Source organism: Halictus rubicundus, unplaced genomic scaffold (assembly GCF_050948215.1).
Source record: "Halictus rubicundus isolate RS-2024b unplaced genomic scaffold, iyHalRubi1_principal scaffold0139, whole genome shotgun sequence".
NCBI classification, from domain to species: domain Eukaryota; kingdom Metazoa; phylum Arthropoda; class Insecta; order Hymenoptera; family Halictidae; genus Halictus; species Halictus rubicundus.
The window spans coordinates 358,784-378,743 of record NW_027488680.1 but is presented as its reverse complement, the minus strand read 5'-3'; the positions used below and the strand labels follow the sequence as shown (position 1 = coordinate 378,743).

The 19,960-nt window shown below is 47.4% G+C and overlaps 1 protein-coding gene and 1 long non-coding RNA gene across 2 annotated transcripts in view; both read right to left on the bottom strand.

The window, feature by feature from the left end:
• Window positions 1–19,960, bottom strand: part of LOC143363814 (uncharacterized) — a 264,793-nt gene that overhangs the window by 67,917 nt on the left and 176,916 nt on the right. The gene's annotated exons all lie outside the window — the stretch shown is intronic.
• LOC143363820 (uncharacterized) lies at window positions 13,197–13,985 on the bottom strand. Its single transcript, XM_076804351.1, has one exon. It carries the CDS (start codon window positions 13,977–13,979, stop codon window positions 13,197–13,199), a length of 783 nt encoding a protein of 260 aa, XP_076660466.1. The 5' UTR covers window positions 13,980–13,985.

Here is a 19,960-nt window from a genome sequence, read left to right as displayed (position 1 = left end):
ATTTGTTGGCGGCGTCGTTCAGATTTAGCGGCGAGCCAACGTTCTGAATGCTTTTCTTTTCAGCATTAAATGCTCCTGCATGTCCATTGTCATAGATCGTATGACTCATTACATATTTCTTAAGCGAGGACGCGATTTCTTCGTTGTCCCGTTTCGAAACGAGGTCGACGTACGATTTGGTAGTCGCGTGGTCGTTCGCACGGGGCTCCGCAACGCGTCCGATCCGCCCACCTTTCGCATCGTACGATTTAACGCCACCCCCGCCAACATCGTTGTTCAAACATATAGCGTTGTCGCGCACGAAACTTTTAAATGCCGGATAGAAAATCGAATGAACGTTCGTCGCGTCGCGTTTGTTCGCTTCGGGAAACGTCATGCCAAATTTGTCGATAGACATTTTTCCCGTACGAGCCGTAACCATGCAGCGGACATTTCACTCGCCACTGATTCGACGAGCGCGCCTACGCGTTAATTTATAATTATACCGGCTTCGCGAAGTTCTTCGATTATCGACATTACTTCGTTGTTGTGACCGGAATGGCCGGCACTCGTCGAAGACGTTAACAATTTCAGACGATCGACGAGCTCGTTCGGATCGTCCCAATGCACGTAATCGATCGGATTGTTGGTCACACGCATACGAGTTGGAACTTTCATTCCCCTTCCGCTTTGCAACCTCGAAAACATTGGTCCTATAATCTTTTTATACTTGTAGCCTTTGTTCCCCATTATCTGATGCCCCCGTCGGTGCGCATGCGTGATAATGAGAATTCTTTTGTAAGCTTTCTTATCGTCCTCGGTGTACAGCCTCTCGTCGGGTATTCTATTGAATATCAATTCGTAAAGACCGCGAGTTCCTCGATACTTTACCCCGTTAACGATGATATCGTCATTACTGTTCACATCGAACGTGCTATTTCCGAGCATCAGTTTGTCATCTCGGAGATACACTCCGTACACGCTGTCGGAATTTTTCGTCGGCCCGGTAAAAAATTTATGCAAGTATTCACGCGCCAAAGGTCCGAGATTCTCGGACAGATGTTCACTTTCCTCCCGATGAGTTTCAGGATCCTCAAAAATATTACGCATCGACGATTCCAAAGATACCGCGCTCGTTGCGGGCGACTCGAAGATATGCTGCTGCTGCTGCTGTACCATCGGTTCATCTTCATCTTCGTTAACATCATCATCATCATCATCATCATCATCATCATCATCATCATCATCCTCGAAAAAACTAATTTTTTTCTTCGGATGTCTCGGTGGTAGTGGCGTTAAATCAGCTTCGTCGCTCGTTCTCTTCTTCTTCGTCCCCTTCTTCCCCTTCTTCTTATTTAATTCGTGTCCTCGTTTTTTCGCGGTTGCAGGTGTTTCCATGATACTCGAGAGCGCATCATCGGTTGATTCTGTAGTAGTAGGAGCAGTATTTTGTACCAGCTGTTTCAACGGTTCAACGATTGGCCGTAAAGTCGTTTGCAAATTCGTCTCGGTGGCCATTTTTCCAAGTTTCAACGCGCGATACTTTTTACGTATAATATCACCGGTCTTTCCTATTTCTTTCGCGATCGAAGCTCGTTGCTTCTTGTTCGCACCGTCCTTCGAGGACATATCGTTCTCCAGAGAGATTTACAATCAGCACACACGATGCAACTTTCTCGACTCTTACCGAGCAACTGCGAGCGTTACAGTACGACAAACTCGTTAAATCCGCGTCTATAACGACCACCGTTCACAGGACTGTCTTTATCTATTACGAGAAATCCATACTTTTTTCGCCAGCAATTCGCGCACAACGCGCAGAACGTTTCGAACGACATATCGGTGTTTACGTGATCCCGATGAACGTGTTGCAGGTTCGTAACATCTTGTTTGAACAGAATCAACAAATTGGCGTTGTCGCGAATCGAATGTTTAGGTATTCTCGCGTACGACTGACCCAGGTAGAAGCAATCGACGCGAGAATGTCTACCCATCGCGAAATACTCTCTCATTATATCCTGTTCGTCGCACGCCACGTCGTCGAAGATGAATATCGAATTGGGCAGCGCCTCCGCGGGAGGGATTACATCGGCGTTGTCGGTGAAAGCGAAGTAGCCGATGTCCTCCCCCATGGACGAGAACAGTTTGTTCAAGTATCGATACTTTGGCTGATTCAACGATTTCGAGTACACGTAAACATTCGCGAATCGTAGTCCGTTCGCGCTCTCGAGCAGGCTGATCATAACGTTCGTTTTACCGCATCCCGATGGTCCGCTTATCACGCATCGTACGTCGCGAGGTAGCAACGAGCCATGTTTTCTCATCGTCTCGTCGTCGTCGTCGTCGGCAAGCTCGCCGTGACACGTTGGAACAACACGAATATTTAAAGATTGTCTCACGAAACGCATACTCCGATCAATTTGATGGAGGGGAGGGGCGTGTAGTATTTATACCAGAGCACGAACGCCTTCGGTATCAGTCGTTGTTCCCCTCCCTCGCTGCGAAAAAAATCTATTTTTAAAGGTGGGACTGGAAAATAGTCTATGCGCGCGAAACGTCGTCCGTGTACTACTACTGCGGGCAAGGGACTCTTCAACAGAGCTGTAGACGCGTTGCCGATCGAATTGCACATCCCCGGTTATCAGTTCTGCGGTCCTGGTACGAAACTGCGTAAGCGATTAGCCCGCGGCGATAGGGGAGTCAATCCTTTGGATGCGGCCTGTCGCGAACACGACATAGCGTATTCGCGGCGCAAAGATCTCGAGGATCGTCACTCGGCAGATAACGTTTTAGCGGATCGAGCGCTCCAGCGTATAGCGACCAAAGATGCGAGGTTCGGAGAAAAAGTCGCCGCGGCCGCCGTGTTGACCGCCATGAAAGCTAAAACGAAATTAGGTATGGGCCTGAGGGGACAGCGGAGACGACGGCAGGAGAAGAAGCAGAAGCAGAAGAAGAAAATGCGAATTCTCCCGGCCGCCAAACGCGGTGGTTTTCTACCGCTGCTGTTGCCCGCTTTGTCGGCTATAGGAGCATTAACAGGTGGCGCTGCGGGGGTAGTCAAAGCGCTAAACGCCGCGAAAACCGCGAAGAAACAATTGGAGGAAGCCCGGCGACACAATCGCGCCATGGAGGGTCGCGGGGTGCGTCTCGCGCCGTACAGGCATGGGAAAGGCTTGAGGAGAGCTAAGAAAAAAAAAAAAAAACTCTAAGAAAGACGACGCGACAACGACAGATATCGAATTAACCGCCATCTGTAAAGCATTGCCACATTTTCGTGGAGTTTTCATGCGCGACAATTTACCGACGCGACCTTGGATAAACGAGCGAGGTATCGTTAATCTTGACGATAGTCGCGGGCCGGGAACGCATTGGGTCGCGTACGTGAAACGCGGCTCGCGCGTCGACTATTTCGATAGTTTTGGCAATCTTCGTCCGCCGATCGAGTTGATTAGTTACTTCGGATCGAACGCGACGATCTCGTATAATCACGAACGTTTTCAGAACTACGACGAAAGCCGGTGTGGACAATTGTGCGTGAAATTTCTTCGAGAAACTTAAATTTCCTCGAACTCCTCTCCGCCGCCGCCGCCGCCGCCGCCGCCGCCGCATCCGATGGATGGGAAAAAGTCGCTTACGTTCACGTTGTCGGGAAGAAGCAGCACATTGTCGTCCAAGTACTTTCCCCCCATAGATCTGAGCAACGGCGAGTACGAGCTGGGATTGCTCAACTTGCAAACTTATTACACGATACCGAACATCAGCGCCAACATCGGGAACAATCGATTCTACTTTGGCGAGAAGGACGAGGAGATCGTTATTCCGGACGGTTCGTACGAATTAGAGGCGATCAACGAGTACCTGAGACGCGAGATACGCGCGCGATATCCTCGTCCTCCCAAAAATGTCAGCGAATCGTCCCCCGATAACGAATATCCGCTGATACTACGGGCGAACAACAATACCATGAAAAGCGAAATCGTTAGCAGGTATCGGATAAATTTCGAGAAGCCTCGCAACGTAGGATCCATCCTAGGATTTTCCACGGACCGCGTTCTATCGCCGAACGCGTGGCACACGTCGGACGCTCCCGTAAACATTGTCAACGTGAATATCATTCGAGTGGAATGCAACGTAACCACCGGATCGTACGACAATGGCAAACTCGTTCACACGATACACGAGTTCGCGCCTCAGGTACCGCCGGGGTATAAATTATCGGAAACGCCCGCGCGAGTCATTTACCTTCCGATCGTCGCGCGAGTAATCGACGATTCAACGATTCGTATAGTTGACCAATCCGGACGTTTGATTGATTTTCGAGGCGAAGAAATCACGGTGCGACTACACGTTCGACGAAGCAATGCTAATTCATAACAATACGGCATTTCACACGTTGAACGAGGACGAGAGCGCATCGATTCGTAGGAAACTAATCGTGAAGGTGTAGCGGCTAGCGGGGCGCCGGAAGAGAAATCTTCAGCGCACCAGCACCAAGAAAGATTTATGGTTTGCACAGCATAAGACGCTATTTGTGAGAAAACGTCTTTAACGTTTTTGGCCACTTAGCGGACAGATGTGTCCTTGTAGTTCCTAGCGACGAACTCAATAGCGCAAGTGGACGCCATAAATTTTGGGTAGTCTAAGGGTCTCCAGCCTAGAGTGTCCCAGCGACGCGTGCCTGGTTTCTATCACCCGGGAAAGCTGGGCCCGTTGACGTAAGCCAGCAGTCACGTACCGCACTTAGCACGGGGCCCGGAAGACACCCCGCTGCATCACCAAAATTAGATTTTTAACAGAACGACACGCTCACCCTTCTCACGCACGAGAGGCGTGGAACGTGGGCGTGTTATGCAAAATGCACGGATTGGTGGAAGTTCCCCGCAAGGACTTCCACCAATCAGCCGACAAGCATTTTTGGAAGATATAAGGCAGAGACTACCGACGCGAAGAGGAAGTCACGAAGTCGAGACTCAGCCGCGTATCCGCCGAGTGACTTAGAGTCTAGTCCGGTCGTTGCTAAGTTGCAATACAGTTCAACCGCGAGTCTAAGCGAATCGCCGGTTTTAGTTGAACCACCCCGGACGCTCTCGCGACATCACTCTTTATTGTAAATAAAGGACTCAGTCACGTAACCTGATTTTGAACACTTGTTCTAAGGCACCCGCCTTATATAACCCTGTTCCTTCATTGGTGACCCCGACGTGATCAGGGTGACTGAGTCGAATCACGCGCATATTTTTTTTCTCTCTCGAAGTGCGTGTAGTGCAGTGTTATTGAAATGGCGACAACGACACCAGAAGTCAGCAAGGTCGCCATCAAGATCCCACCCTTCTGGCCTGAGCAACCCGAGCTGTGGTTCCGCCAAATCGAAGCACAGTTCGCCCTAAACGGGATTACAGCTGACACGACAAAATTTTATTATATACTGTCGCAGCTCGAACCCAAATACGCGTTGGAGGTGCAGGATATATTTATAAACCCACCGGAGGCCAACAAATACGGGACACTAAGGTCCGAACTACTAAAGAGGCTGTCGGCGACCCAAGGGAAAAGGATTCGACAGCTGCTGGAGCAGGAGGAAATAGGCGACCGAACCCCGTCGCAATTCTTACGCCATATGCGGAACCTCGCAGGTACCACAGTCAGCGACGAGTTCCTGCGGACCCTGTGGTCAGGTAGACTACCCAACGTGACCAGAGCGATCGTCTCGGCTCAGTCAGACCTGCCATTAAACAAGCTGGCCGAGATAGCCGACCACATCCACGCGGAGGTGCAGCCAACCCAGGTAGCCAGCACGTCGGCCCCAACGCAGTCCGACCGCCTGGCAGAACTCCTGATCGACCGATTGGAGAGACTGGAGCTTCGAGTCGCCGAAACATCCCGACCTTGCAGTCACAAGGGAAGCGGGACGCCCAGACGGAGTCGGTCTTCGTCCAGGTCATCGGGTAAGACGGAGAACGTCTGCTGGTACCACCAGAGGTTTGGGAAGGAGTCCACCAAATGCCGCCAGCCGTGTTCGTATGCGGGAAACGAGTCCCTCCGACACTGACCGCGGCAGCCAGTGACGGAACATCCACCTGCCGCCTCTTCGTCACGGACAAAGTGACGAAGACCGAATACCTCGTCGACACTGGCTCGGACCTTTGTGTGTATCCACGCACACTCGTCAAAGGCCGAGTCAGCAAGACGTCATACGAGATGGTTGCGGCAAACGGATCGACGATCGGCACCTACGGCATCCGCGTGATGGACCTCAACCTGGGACTACGGAGGGCCTTCCAGTGGAGGTTCATCATCGCCGACGTGGGAAAACCCATCATTGGCGCCGACTTCCTCACGCGCTACGGCCTACTGGTGGACCTCAGGCGACGACGCCTGATCGACCAGACGACATCACGGACGACAACGGGACGCACCGTCGTGGGTTTCACGGACTCCATCCGGACCATCGCGGGGAACTCACGCTACCACCAGCTGCTAGCCCAGTTTCCCGACGTGACCCGACCCACAGCGACTCCTAGGCAAGTCAAACACGATGTTGTACATCATATTGTAACGACTCCCGGCACTCCCGCGTATTGTAAGACCCGCCGATTGTCCACCGATATGTACAAGGTCGCTCGCGCAGAGTTCGAGGAACTGTTATCTCGGGGTCACATCCGTCCTTCTAAAAGCCAGTGGGCTTCTGCCCTACACATGGTGCAGAAGAAGGACAACGGATGGCGGCCCTGCGGCGATTACAGGACCTTAAACGCTCGCACGATCCCCGACCGGTATCCCATACCACATATCGAGGACTTCGCGCGAACATTAGCAGGGAAGACAGTGTTTACTACGTTAGACCTGGTCCGCGCGTACCACCAGATACCGGTAAACCCTCGCGATATTCCGAAGACCGCGGTAACGACGCCGTTCGGGTTGTACGAGTACACCGTCATGCCGTTCGGTTTGCGCAACGCGGCGCAGACGTTTCAACGCTTCATCGACACCGTCTTACGCGGTTTCGATTTTTGCTATGCGTATCTAGACGATATTCTAGTAGCGTCAGTCGATGAAGACGAGCATATGGAACATCTGCGTCAACTCCTCGAGCGGCTTAACGAGTACGGTGTCATCGTCAACCCGAGCAAATGCGTATTCGCCGCTACCGAAGTCAAGTTTCTCGGGTATATTGTGAACGGCAACGGCACGAGGCCTCTACCTGAAAAAGTAAAGGCCATAAACGAATTTCCGAAACCAGAGACCGCGAAACAGCTCCGTAGGTTCCTCGGTATGTTAAACTTTTATAGACGGTTCATACCTAACGCCGCGGCGGTACAAACACCGCTTCACCACCTGCTCAGCGGTCGGACGGCGAAAGGCAACGCCCCGATCCAATGGTCAGGTGAAGCGGAAACAGCGTTTCAAGCATCCAAAGATGCACTTGCCAACGCTACGCTACTAACGCATCCATCGAGTCGTTCGCAACTCGCGATTATGGTGGATGCGTCGGATTTCGCGATCGGAGCAACGCTGCAACAGCGACAAGGAAATTCGTGGAGGCCACTAGCCTTCCACACGAAATCCATGTCGCCCGCACAGCGTAACTACAGCGCATACGATCGCGAACTTCTAGCGATATATACAGCGGTTAAGAAATTCCGACATATGGTCGAAGGTCGTTCGTTCACGATATACACCGATCATAAACCTCTGACTTTCGCGTTCAACCAGAGATCCGACAAATGTTCCCCTCGACAGTTTCGGTATCTGGATTACGTAGGCCAGTTCACCACTGACATTCGGCACATCAGCGGCAAAGATAATGAGGTGGCGGACGCACTATCGCGAATCGAATCCATCGCGTCGACCATAGACTACACGGAATTAGCTCGTTCGCAAGAAAACGACAAAGAAGTCGACAAGTTCTTAACCGCGTCCGACACCTCATTAACGCTCAAGCGCGTCAAATTAATCGACAGCGACGTCGAAGTCTATTGCGACGTGTCAACGAATGTCGCGCGCCCATTCGTAACAGCACCGTTTCGCCGACACGCGTTCTCAGCTGTCCATAACTGCGCCCATCCAGGTATCAAGGCCACCGCGAAACTCTGCAAACAGAGATTTGTTTGGCCGTCGATAGAACGCGACTGTCGCGCCTGGGCTCGCAGTTGTACCGAATGTCAGCGCGCTAAAACGAGTAGACATGTCTTCAGCCCGATATCGGAATTCAAAGCGCCGTCCGCCAGATTCGAGCACATCCATCTCGATTTGGTGGGCCCGCTACCGATATCAGACGGCAAAAGATACTGCCTCACATGCGTCGATCGCTTCACGCGTTGGCCCGAAGCCTTTCCGATCACCAATATCGAGGCAGAAACGGTAGCGAAAGAGTTTGTCGCCGGATGGGTGGCTAGATTCGGTACCCCCATCCGGATCACAACGGACCAGGGTAGGCAGTTCGAATCGCAGTTGTTCAAACACCTGAGCAATTTATTAGGCGCGAAGCATATTCGAACTGCAGCCTATCATCCGGCGGCAAACGGCATGGTCGAGCGCTTCCATAGACAGCTCAAAGCTGCCATAAAGTGCCACGGCACGCAACGTTGGACCGATGCGTTGCCCGTAGTACTTTTAGGTATTAGTACCATACTTATAGGCACCAGCACCAAGAAAGATTTATGGTTTGCACAGCATAAGACGCTATTTGTGAGAAAACGTCTTTAACGTTTTTGGCCACTTAGCGGACAGATGTGTCCTTGTAGTTCCTAGCGACGAACTCAATAGCGCAAGTGGACGCCATAAATTTTGGGTAGTCTAAGGGTCTCCAGCCTAGAGTGTCCCAGCGACGCGTGCCTGGTTTCTATCACCCGGGAAAGCTGGGCCCGTTGACGTAAGCCAGCAGTCACGTACCGCACTTAGCACGGGGCCCGGAAGACACCCCGCTGCATCACCAAAATTAGATTTTTAACAGAACGACACGCTCACCCTTCTCACGCACGAGAGGCGTGGAACGTGGGCGTGTTATGCAAAATGCACGGATTGGTGGAAGTTCCCCGCAAGGACTTCCACCAATCAGCCGACAAGCATTTTTGGAAGATATAAGGCAGAGACTACCGACGCGAAGAGGAAGTCACGAAGTCGAGACTCAGCCGCGTATCCGCCGAGTGACTTAGAGTCTAGTCCGGTCGTTGCTAAGTTGCAATACAGTTCAACCGCGAGTCTAAGCGAATCGCCGGTTTTAGTTGAACCACCCCGGACGCTCTCGCGACATCACTCTTTATTGTAAATAAAGGACTCAGTCACGTAACCTGATTTTGAACACTTGTTCTAAGGCACCCGCCTTATATAACCCTGTTCCTTCAAAGGAAAACGCGTCGATTCGCAAGAAATTAACCGCGGAGAAAGCAAGGTATCTACGATCTTTGGGTTTCGTCGTTAAACAGTGAGTGAGGCAGAGAGAACCATGTTCGAGGACATTTTGGGCATCTCCAAAGCACCGATCTTTGACAATCGTATAACGAAGATCGAGCTGCACACGTACAATCCCTATGCCAACACAACGTTCGGAAACAACGATGATATAAGGATACCTATTCAACAGCAAGATCTGTACACGCTTCCCTGCAGAAGCTTCTTATACGTCGAGGGAAAACTTAGTTTACCGGGAAAACTCGAATTACCGACCGGAGAATCTCGCATCGACACGGCGAGTCTCGACAACAATGCCGTCCCGTTCATGTTCGAGGAAATACGCTACGAATTGAACGGAGTGGAAATCGATCGGTCCAGAAATCCTGGTACAACCACGACCCTGAAGAATTATGCGAGTCTGTCCAAGACGAGAAGCAACGCGTTGTCCAATGCAGGGTGGTTGTACGGCAACGACGATCCGAAGCCAACGGCCACGGCCACGGCGGCGATCAATTTCAATTTTTGCGTACCTATGAGCATGTTATTGGGCTTCTGCGAAGACTACAAACGCGTCGTAATAAATGCTCGACACGAGTTGATTCTGATACGCTCGCGTACCGACGCGAACGCGTTGCACGGCTCTTCCGACAACGCGAAGCCCGTTCTAGATCTGTACAAAATTCAATGGCGAATGCCACACGTCACGCTGGACGAAATACATAAACTATCAATGTTACGTATCCTAGACAGTGACAGGTCGATCGGCATGAGCTTCCGATCGTGGGATCTGTACGAGTATCCTCTACTGCAAGCAACCACGAAGCATACATGGGCGATAAAAACAGCTCCGCAAATGGAAAAACCGCGATACGTGATATTCGCTTTGCAAACCGATCGACGGAACAGCTTAATGAAAACGGTTACGCGATTCGATCATTGTCAGTTAGCCAATATTCGACTTTACTTGAACTCGGAAACCTATCCGTACGATGATTTAAACATCGGTTTTCGAGAAAGGTAAATACGCGTTGCTCTACGATATGTACGCGAAATTTCAAGAATCGTACTATGGAAACGACGAAGCGCTACTCGACGTCGCGAATTTTCTAAAGTATGCCCCGCTCGTCGTTCTCGATTGTTCCCGTCAAAACGAAGCGCTTAAAAACGCCACGATCGATGTACGAATCGAATTCGAATGTCGAGCCGATGTCCCTCCATCAACGACCGCCTACTGTTTGATAATACACGACTGCATCGTGGAATACAACCCATTGACGAATATCGTTCGAAAAATTGTCTGAAACTGTTTGTATAAAAATTATCTTATCGAATAAAAATAATTATTGAGACATATGAAAAAGACAATAGTTTTATTTATGAGAAAAAACATCATCTCACACATACATTATTTAAATTTGAAGGAATACACGTTGCGCGCGAAATCATGCATGTTTTTCCGCAACGGACGTTGAAAAGAGGTCATATTAAAAAGTGAGTTGGATCGGTTATGTTAAAACACAGATGGATGAAACTTTCGAGGATTGGATTAGATCGTCGAACGCTCCAAAACCAACTTGTAAGAATTTACGAATGCCGGCAAATTCCTGCATCTAGAAGAGGAGTATGGACAATATACGAGTATTCGTTAAAGAATATATTGACGTTACAACCAATAGAAAGCTTGCATAAAGCCGTGAGTCGGATTGGCTACGCGAAATTACTGATGGGCCCCATCACTCATTCCGTATAACCAACCAGACTCATGGTTTTGAAGTGGGTAAGGGGATATAAAATACCAGAGACTGTCCTCACTTCATTTATTACTGATATCGGTAAGCGCGAAGGTCAGTGCAGTGTTGGTGTTGTCGTCTCGGAGGCTTACTATCGACTGGCGACTCTCGTTGCAATCTTAAGCACGACGGAGTTAGAGAAGGCAAAATGATAGGGGAGAAAAAGAAAAGAGAATAGAAAAGGAAAACTTGAGAAGACAGTGACAGCGATAGGGACAGCGGAAAAGAGTCATAAACAGAGAAAGCTAAGAGGTAGGCGAAGGACCGAGACTAACGAAAACCAGAACCCTGGCGACGTTCTCAAGGATGCATGGGAAATTCGTGAAGGGCCGGTTACCAAGCATGCGACTAGCAGACAGGAAATAAAGAATAATAGCGTGACAGAGTTAGAAGGGAAAGAGAAATTCTTAGAAGAAATATATGCATTGGCGTACGTGGTGATATTGCCACCACAGTTTTATATGCAAGCTTTCTATTGGCTGTAATATCAATATATTTTTGACTGATACTCGCATATTGTTCATACCGTCTTCAAAATGTTGGAATTTACCGACATCCGCAATTTCTTTCAAGTCGAGATTTGGAGTGTTCAACGATTTAAATCAAATCCTCGAAAGTTTATCTGACTGTGATTTTTAGCGTAGCCGATCCGACTCGCTTTTAAACGTATAACCTCTTTTCAACGTCCGTTGCCGAAACGTTGCATGGAAAAACATCTCTCGCTTTTTCGAAATATGACAGGATGTTCGATTTTCTCAACACGACGCGTTGAATCTATTAACACACAGAGGTTTACCCGTGTATTCTGGAATAAACTAGAATCGATTCTAGTTTATTCCAGAATACACGGGTAAACCGCTATGCGTTTATAGATTCAACGCGTTATGCCAGAAAATCAAACATGCCACCATTTTTCGTCGTACCACGATGAAACGTTGCATGGAAAAAAACATCGCGCGCGCACACACATACAATATTTTCTAAAATTATTTAATTCCGCCTATGCGCTTCGATCGCGTCCACGCAAAAGGCCACCAGTTCGCACTCGATCAACGAACTCCGATCGAAAGATTGGTTCCGGACGGGGACGGTTTGCGCCGCAACAGCAAAATTTACGAATTTTTCTACGACCATAGGAACTTGGTCTAATAACCACGTATACATATTTTGCACGCAAAACTCCAGATTATACAAATTCTGCATGGTGTTCTCAGTCACGTACAATGTTACTGTTGGACTCGATAATTTTATGAGATACGTCCCGTCGAGGTCCACTATACGTAATGTTAAATTTTCGCCGATCTTTACATATTGTTCTTCTTCTTCTTGTTGTTGTTGCTGTGTCACGTTTTTCGCCGATGACAGCATGTTGTTCAAACACCCCTTTGTACGCATCAGCTCCATCCATGCGTTCTGAGGGATCACAATTTCGTTTCCTCGGTTATCTCCAATAACCAGTTCGGTAGCAATATCCACGTTGACGCACACGCCAATTTCCAGCCATTTAAAGTAATTTCCAGCAAGCGAATATCTTCGGGTGAGAATCCTCGTACCTGGTGAACTACTCGTCACCAACGAGGACTGTGATGATTGTGGTGGTGGTGGTGGTGGTAGCAGTGTCCGCGACGATCGTGGAAAAATCCTGTAATCAATTTTATATTTTTAAAAAGTTGAACGTATTCATTTTTTTCTGTTTTATCTTCACTATACTTACACTACGTTTCTTCGCCTTTTCGCCACTATGGCGGCTCTCGTCTCGTCCATGCTCGGTTGGTTGCGACGCATAGTGACTATGTACTGCTCCGCGGGTGTGATACTTTCTGAAGCGTAACGCTCGAAACACCTCGTTTTGTACAATGCCTTAATCGCCTTATCACTTCCTTAACCGATAAAAATAATTGATATTTCTACAGTTGCAACGGTCTTCTCGCTAACGGCTTCACCGCTTCCTTTTTCAAAGGAAGTTGTCCCTCTCCTCCAAACAGAACGCAGTTGCAACGACCTTCGTGCTAATAGTTTCACCACTTCCTATTTTCATAGGAAATCAACGTCATCGTTGATACTATAATGACCCCAAGGAAGAGTGTTGATCAAATTATTGCAAATGTATCGTTTATCGTCGTACGGACTCAGCGCCAATTTCATTTCGGATACCGAATACACCTGATGCTGTACGGACATTATACGATTATTGCTAACACTTTTCTCCGTATAATTATGAAGGCACTCGATATAGTCTTTGAAACTTATATCCCTAGCCGTGGCATTCGTTCTAATGCCTTTTATCTTTTTGGTTTCACAGCACGCGTCCTCGCTGTCGCGCACGCGAGTCGCGTACATTTTCGAGCGAAGTCCTACGAATTCCGTCATAATTTTGCCACCGTTCTCGTCCTTCATCAAACCCAACATCTTTTTGTTCGCGATCGGAACGCCGTACACGTTGTTCTCAGCATAATTGCTCGTGTCGTATCGATTGATATCGCGTTTCAACAGCTCGTACGCGTCGTCGCAAACGATCTCGTATATCAAGCTGTCCGTGTCCGTGTATAAAATCTTACAGTTTTCTTTTAAATTTGGATACATATAGCCATAATGAAAGTCGTACAAACAGCATTTAGATATATCCAATACGGACATGCCTATGTATACGGGTTTATAAAATTTAATATTCGTTTTTTTCAGTTGAATCGCAACGAAATCCTCCGAGAACACCGTGCAACTGTGAAAATTCGGTCTAGCTATCAATCGTTCGACACCGTGTCGACCGCCCCACCGAGAGAGTAATTTCACGATCGCGTGATTCCGAACGTTCTCCATAGTCTTTCCGAACACCGCGTTATTCATTAGCTTGAACAAATTTTTTGAAAAATCGTTGTTCGCGTTGGTGCGTAATTTAGTGTTCAAATCGATGTAGCTGCACAACCATCGAGACTGTCGAAACTCTAAAATTCGATAAATTTTCCCTAATTTCAAACCGTGTCGCAAACTTTGCTGCAGATATCGATAATGCAGAACGTATCGCTCCTTATCGCGAAGCGTTGCCAGCAACTTCCTTTGACTCGAGCCGGCCGTCGCCTTGTCGTGACTCGGGCAAAACGGAAGATCCGCGTGAGCGTCATGAATTTCGCGCGGATACTCTAAATCCACCTCCAAAATGTATCCTACGGGACTGTCGATTGGAATAGATTCGACGTTAAAATTATCTATATGCGCCCGTTCGTCCACCCAGCGAAAACCGCTGTGTGGCAGAGGTTGCGACATGGCCCAACCGTATAAATTATTAACGTCGAAATACATTAGATAGGCGGACGGCTCGCTCGAATCGTACGTCGGTAAATACTTGTTATTGGCACGCGCATACCTGTGAGAACATTGACTCAGTCCACCGCGTATTCCACGCTCCACGAACAATAGCATGTCCACGTCGGTGAACAGCTCCAGTTCGATCTTTGTCATTTTTAACATCACGTCTCACGCGAAACCGGGGAGCGTGTAATAATGCGCCGGATCGAGTTTATAGTTCTCGAGACAGTCTTCGCGGAAATTTTCAAAAACATCTGCCAGCAACAGTACGTCCAATTTTAAATACAAGTCGCTGTACTGCCCCAACGTCTTTATAGCTGTTCGAGCAATCAGCTGTTCGGTGCCGCTGTGCGTCCGCACGCACACACGGCAAATTAGCGACTGCCGAACTTTGTTTGTATTGAGGACTCGGCCGTCGTCGCGGTTCGTCTCTCTCTCTCCCCGCACACTTCGGGCGGACCGAGTAGTTCGGGGTGCGCGGCGAGGGGAGAGAGCCCCGTCAATATACACGGCAATCCGTCGAGCCCTCGCTCTCTTTTCCGAGAATCGCAGTGACGGTGACAAATAAATCGATTAGCTCTCCCACAAATTCCGACTTTATTTCTTGAACATTTCGCGATCGTAAGTTAAAGGTTCCAACGTTACGGAACCCAACGAAAATCCAAAACAATAGCGAAACGAGACCAAACCGTATTCGCGTGAAGATAATCGGTGTCCGATATCTCGCTGGTACATAATCGATTGTAAAATGCTTCGCGCGGCGGTAATCGCTCCTCTTTTAGTTTATCGTACGACGTTAGATAGTCGTACGGAAAAACACCTTTTCTCGTTAAAAGATTGAAATCGCTGTCGGAAAGATGTGCAAATTCGCCTCGTACGACGCGCAATTTACTCTTGTCCAAATACGAGGATAACTTGTCCAGACTAGAATTAAGGAATTTGAATGAATCGATGAATCGAAACTTTATCAACTTCCTGTAATCTCTTCCCATCCCCCCGTCGTTCTCAACGTGTTTCGTGAACGAGATGTACCGCTCTTTCGTCAGCGGTAACACGTCTATCTTCCCCTTGAACGCGTTTGCCAATTCCTTAATGATAAAATGCGCGTCGTAACCGGACAAATTGTGGAAAACCACTGGTATCACGTACGAAGATTGATAATTCAAATTACAAGCGTTATGCGCCGGACCGCGATACGCGCCCGTGATATGACAATGATCATGCACTTTTTCGTCGCAGTCGTTGAACGGTTTTTCACATACGTGGCAACACGTGGCTGTAAGAAAATCTAATTTTTCTGCTTCGGTCAATGTCCTCATCGACGCGTTTTTATCAAGTATCTTCTGTAATTTACAACTTAACTCGTGCAACTTTGTCGCGAACCATGTCGAGCATCCCTCTTCTCTGGAACAAGCCTGATACTCGCACAGGGAAGCATCGTATCCGCAATGCATGTAATAACCAATACTGAACGCGTGGTGGTGTTGATACTGCGTGCGCGCCCCGCGGCTCTGTTCTTCATGTTTCTCCAGCAAACATTCCAAATCGGCGTAAATAACGAACGGCGCCCGTTCTTTGTACGCGTAGTTGCTAAACCGCACCCACATGTCTTCCGAGCGTCTAATCTCTCTTGCGACGGGAAATATTGTAAGCATCTGAGAAGGAAAAAAGATATAACATGATCTTTAACTGGAAAAGGAAAAAAATGCTCCCAACTTACCTGTCGCAAACATGCATACGATGGCTATTCTTGCTAAGCTGTGACGAAACCAATCGCGACAAATTTCTTATGCACGTGTAATGATGGTGCGAATCATTCCTCCCTCGTAGAAGCATCAAATTGACGTGCTTGCTCCGCTTCTTCTCGGTCAGATGAAGCGCCCCACACTTCTTGCGGACCCATTCGAACACGTTCACGGAAACGTCGTTTACCCGTTCAAATTTTCGAATATCCTTAAACGACATAGGCAGTTGAAATTCTTCGGTTCGAAGCACCGTGCGGTAATGTGGATAGGAAGAGAAACGCTCCGAATGTTTCTTGACCGGATAGAGACCCGCCACGACTGCCCAAAAGAAACAGGCCTCGTCGTTACTTTTCACGTTGACGATCGCTCTCTTCAGTTGTATCTCTCGAGGTACAGAGACGTTGCAACCGGCTTGCAACGGCTGGTACTTGTTGCAATTCACTATTAGATGCAGTATCTTCGATAGCGCCCACCCGCTGTCGCGTTCTTGAAACTCCCCCATCGATGTCAGAATCGTTGGCATAACGTCTTTCAGATACCAGCAGCGTAAATCACTCGTTCGAAACAGAGGGAAATTTCGCGTACCGAAACTTTTCACTGAAACCGTATCGCGCAACACAAATTCCGCCTCCAACGTAATGTTCACTTTCAACGATGAATGTTTGTTCAGAGATTCCGTAACGCGTCTCGTAATCATCCGCTTCGCATGTTGCAAAAACTGACGAGGATCGATGTGCTCAACGTTGATAACGAGTCCGGTCGATATGCGATCTCGAAACGCTGACTCGACTTCCTCCCAACGAAGAGACGTTGCGCTCCCGCCGACGCGACTCCTGTCGTATAAACCTCTTCCAACGCGTGAAAAACGATGGCCCAACGATACGTTCAAACTTTTCATACGGCACATCACCGATGTTAAGCTAAATTTCACGCCCACCGACAGTTCGTCCTTCGCACATGACAAATATCTCGTACAGTATTGCAAACATTCCATATACGATCTGCTCCATTCGCGATACTCATCGATAGTTTTAATAATCATTGACATGTGTGTCAGGTACTTTAACGCATTTTTTAAAATCCGAATCATCTTGTTCCCCTCCATTTTCTTTTTTGTTCTAACGAAACAATTTTTCAAGCTTTAATTTCACCTCATCCGTTAAATTTCCAGTTCTCAGAAATACGATTATACTTCGTATCCAACCGGCACCACGATGCGTCGTTCGCCCGTTCCGAGGATATTCAATATCTTTGACGGTGAATCGATCGCGGGCCATGGTGCCACGACTTGACTAAATCTTTTCGTGTAGAAAAAACATATGCGACTCGTCGCGTCGATTCGCATTAACCGTTCTATCAACGTTTTCCGAGGCTCCTCGTCGGAGAAACTACCGTTCAAATACAAATTTAAAACGTGAACCCAAGCCAAGTTTTTCAATGATAAAACTGCCATTTTTACTCGTCGTCGTCGTCGTCGTTGTTGTTGTTATCATAGTGGTAGTAGTCGATGTCCTCGTCTTCGTCATCCGTTAAAAATAATTTACGTTTTCTGATCGGTAAGAAAGGAGGAGTTAAGACGATTAGAGGCATGAAACGTTCATTCAATGATAGCGTTCCCTCGTAAACGTAATCGGTTCTACGATATTGACGCACTGCCTTCTCCAAGTATGCCCTCAATCTCCATTTAGGTTTTAAGAAAACAAACACTTGTAAAAGATCTATATACTCGTTTCTCGCTTCATGCAACAAATCCAACGGTTTATACGCGAAAGCTGTTACGTATGGAACACCGGTGAATGGAAATTTTACGCGAAAAACACAATAAATCTTGCACGATAGAAGGCGAAAATATCGATCGAAAATCCGTTGATACACCTTGGAGTAATTTCGAATATCGCGCTCGAATAACTTTGTCACGGCTAAAGCTTGTAAGGAGGACACCTCTGCAAACTTCATGGTGAATCGCCCAAGACAATTCCAATTTCGCGTCTACGTCTCGTATTCATTGCCACTTACATATACGTAATATTATGAAAAAATACATTCATACACATACACACGTACAAAACATAAATAGCGTAAGGAAGTGGTCTAAAAACATTGTGATAATGAAAAAACCGTTGACACGCGATAATGAAAAACCGTTGACGCGATCTCAAAAGGATGTGGTTCTACGAGAGACGTCATCTCGCGAAAATTGGTAAGAAGATGCAAGAGCGAGAGAAACAGTCTCTCTATCTCCCGCTAAATATAATAAAAATGATCGGTCAAATATAATAAAAATGGTCGCCGGCATAGTAAAAAATGGTCGGCCGAATATAATAAAAGTGGCCGGCATCAAGAGCGAATAAATGGCTGTGCGAATGGCTGCCGGCGGAAATGATAAGGCAGCGATAACGTCAAATATAATAAAAATGGCCGACGGCAAAAATGGCCGCCGGCAAGAGCGAATAAATGGCTGTGCGGTAAGAAGACGTAAGAGCGAGAGAAACAGTCTCTCTATCTCCCGTCCAAATACTATAATAAAAATGGCGGTCGGCAAAAATGGCCGTCCGCAAGAGCTAAACAATCTCCCGCCAAATATAATAAAAGTGGCCGGCGGCAAGAGCTAAACAATCTCCCGCCAAATATAATAAAAATGGCCGACGGCATAATGGCCGCCGGCGGAAATGATAAGGCAGCGATAACGCCAAATATAATAAAAATGGCCGACGGCATAATGACCGCAGGCGGAAATGATAAGGCAGCGATAACGTCACGCCCCGCGCGATAAGGCAGCGATGACGCCACGCCCCGCGCGATTCCCCCCCCCCCCGCACCCCGCGAGAAAATGACCCCCCTCGCCTATTGGGTTAGAACCGGCATAGACTACCTACTGACGTCAGAAGATTTTGTTAGAAAAATAATTAAACAATTTTCTATCAATTTAGTAAAAAAAATGGAAGAACAACGAACGCGATGTTGACAGATTTCTTTTAAAATGGCCCGATTGGTTTGAACAACCACTGTTTGAATTTGAAGGACGCAGTGAAGGTGGCCGACCAAAAAAAGGGTTTTCTGAGGCAAGTGACATGATAAATCGCAGGCAAATAGAAAGCCTGTTGACGCAGTACACCCCGGAAGAGTTGGAGTACATAGCACGAGTTGCACACAGAGCATCGGGGAATGAATTTATATCCATGGTATTGTATATTGGTAACTGTACACAAAGTGCTCATACAAGGTGCTGATGTGGTAGAAAGCATCCTATTATCCATCGGAAATCTTTCAGAAGATACCCAGGAAGCAACGCATAAGGAATTACGATCATTTCGCGAGTACCACACTCGGAAAATTTCTCGACGGGCCACCAACCAAGATCTCAGTGACCCAAAAGAAGCCATCTGGGGATGTTTTAAACATTTCGGATAATCTGGCAGAATAATGTTTCCAACAAAAGTTAATCGATACTCAGTTATCTATAAATCCCAATAGAAAAAAATTTTTTTGATAAAAAATTATGGTCATCTTAATTTTTTAAGTAAATATAAAACTAAGCATTTTTTATTACATATTGTTGTAGCTGATGTTAAGACGAATCTTTTATTTATTGTTAACAAATATAGAAATAATTGGTGTTCAAATTTCAAAATTGCAAACGGTTATTTATATATAACCAAGTTACGTTGAAAGCTTGGCTTTGTAGTTTTTAGTAAGTTATTAAAACATTTGTCTTGTAATGTTCATGAAAATTTTCATAAAAACCATTTA

Bases quoted from the DNA above. Each gene is read 5' to 3' on its own strand.
- LOC143363820 (XM_076804351.1), bottom strand. From the start codon at position 13,979: ATGGAGAACGTTCGGAATCACGCGATCGTGAAATTACTCTCTCGGTGG.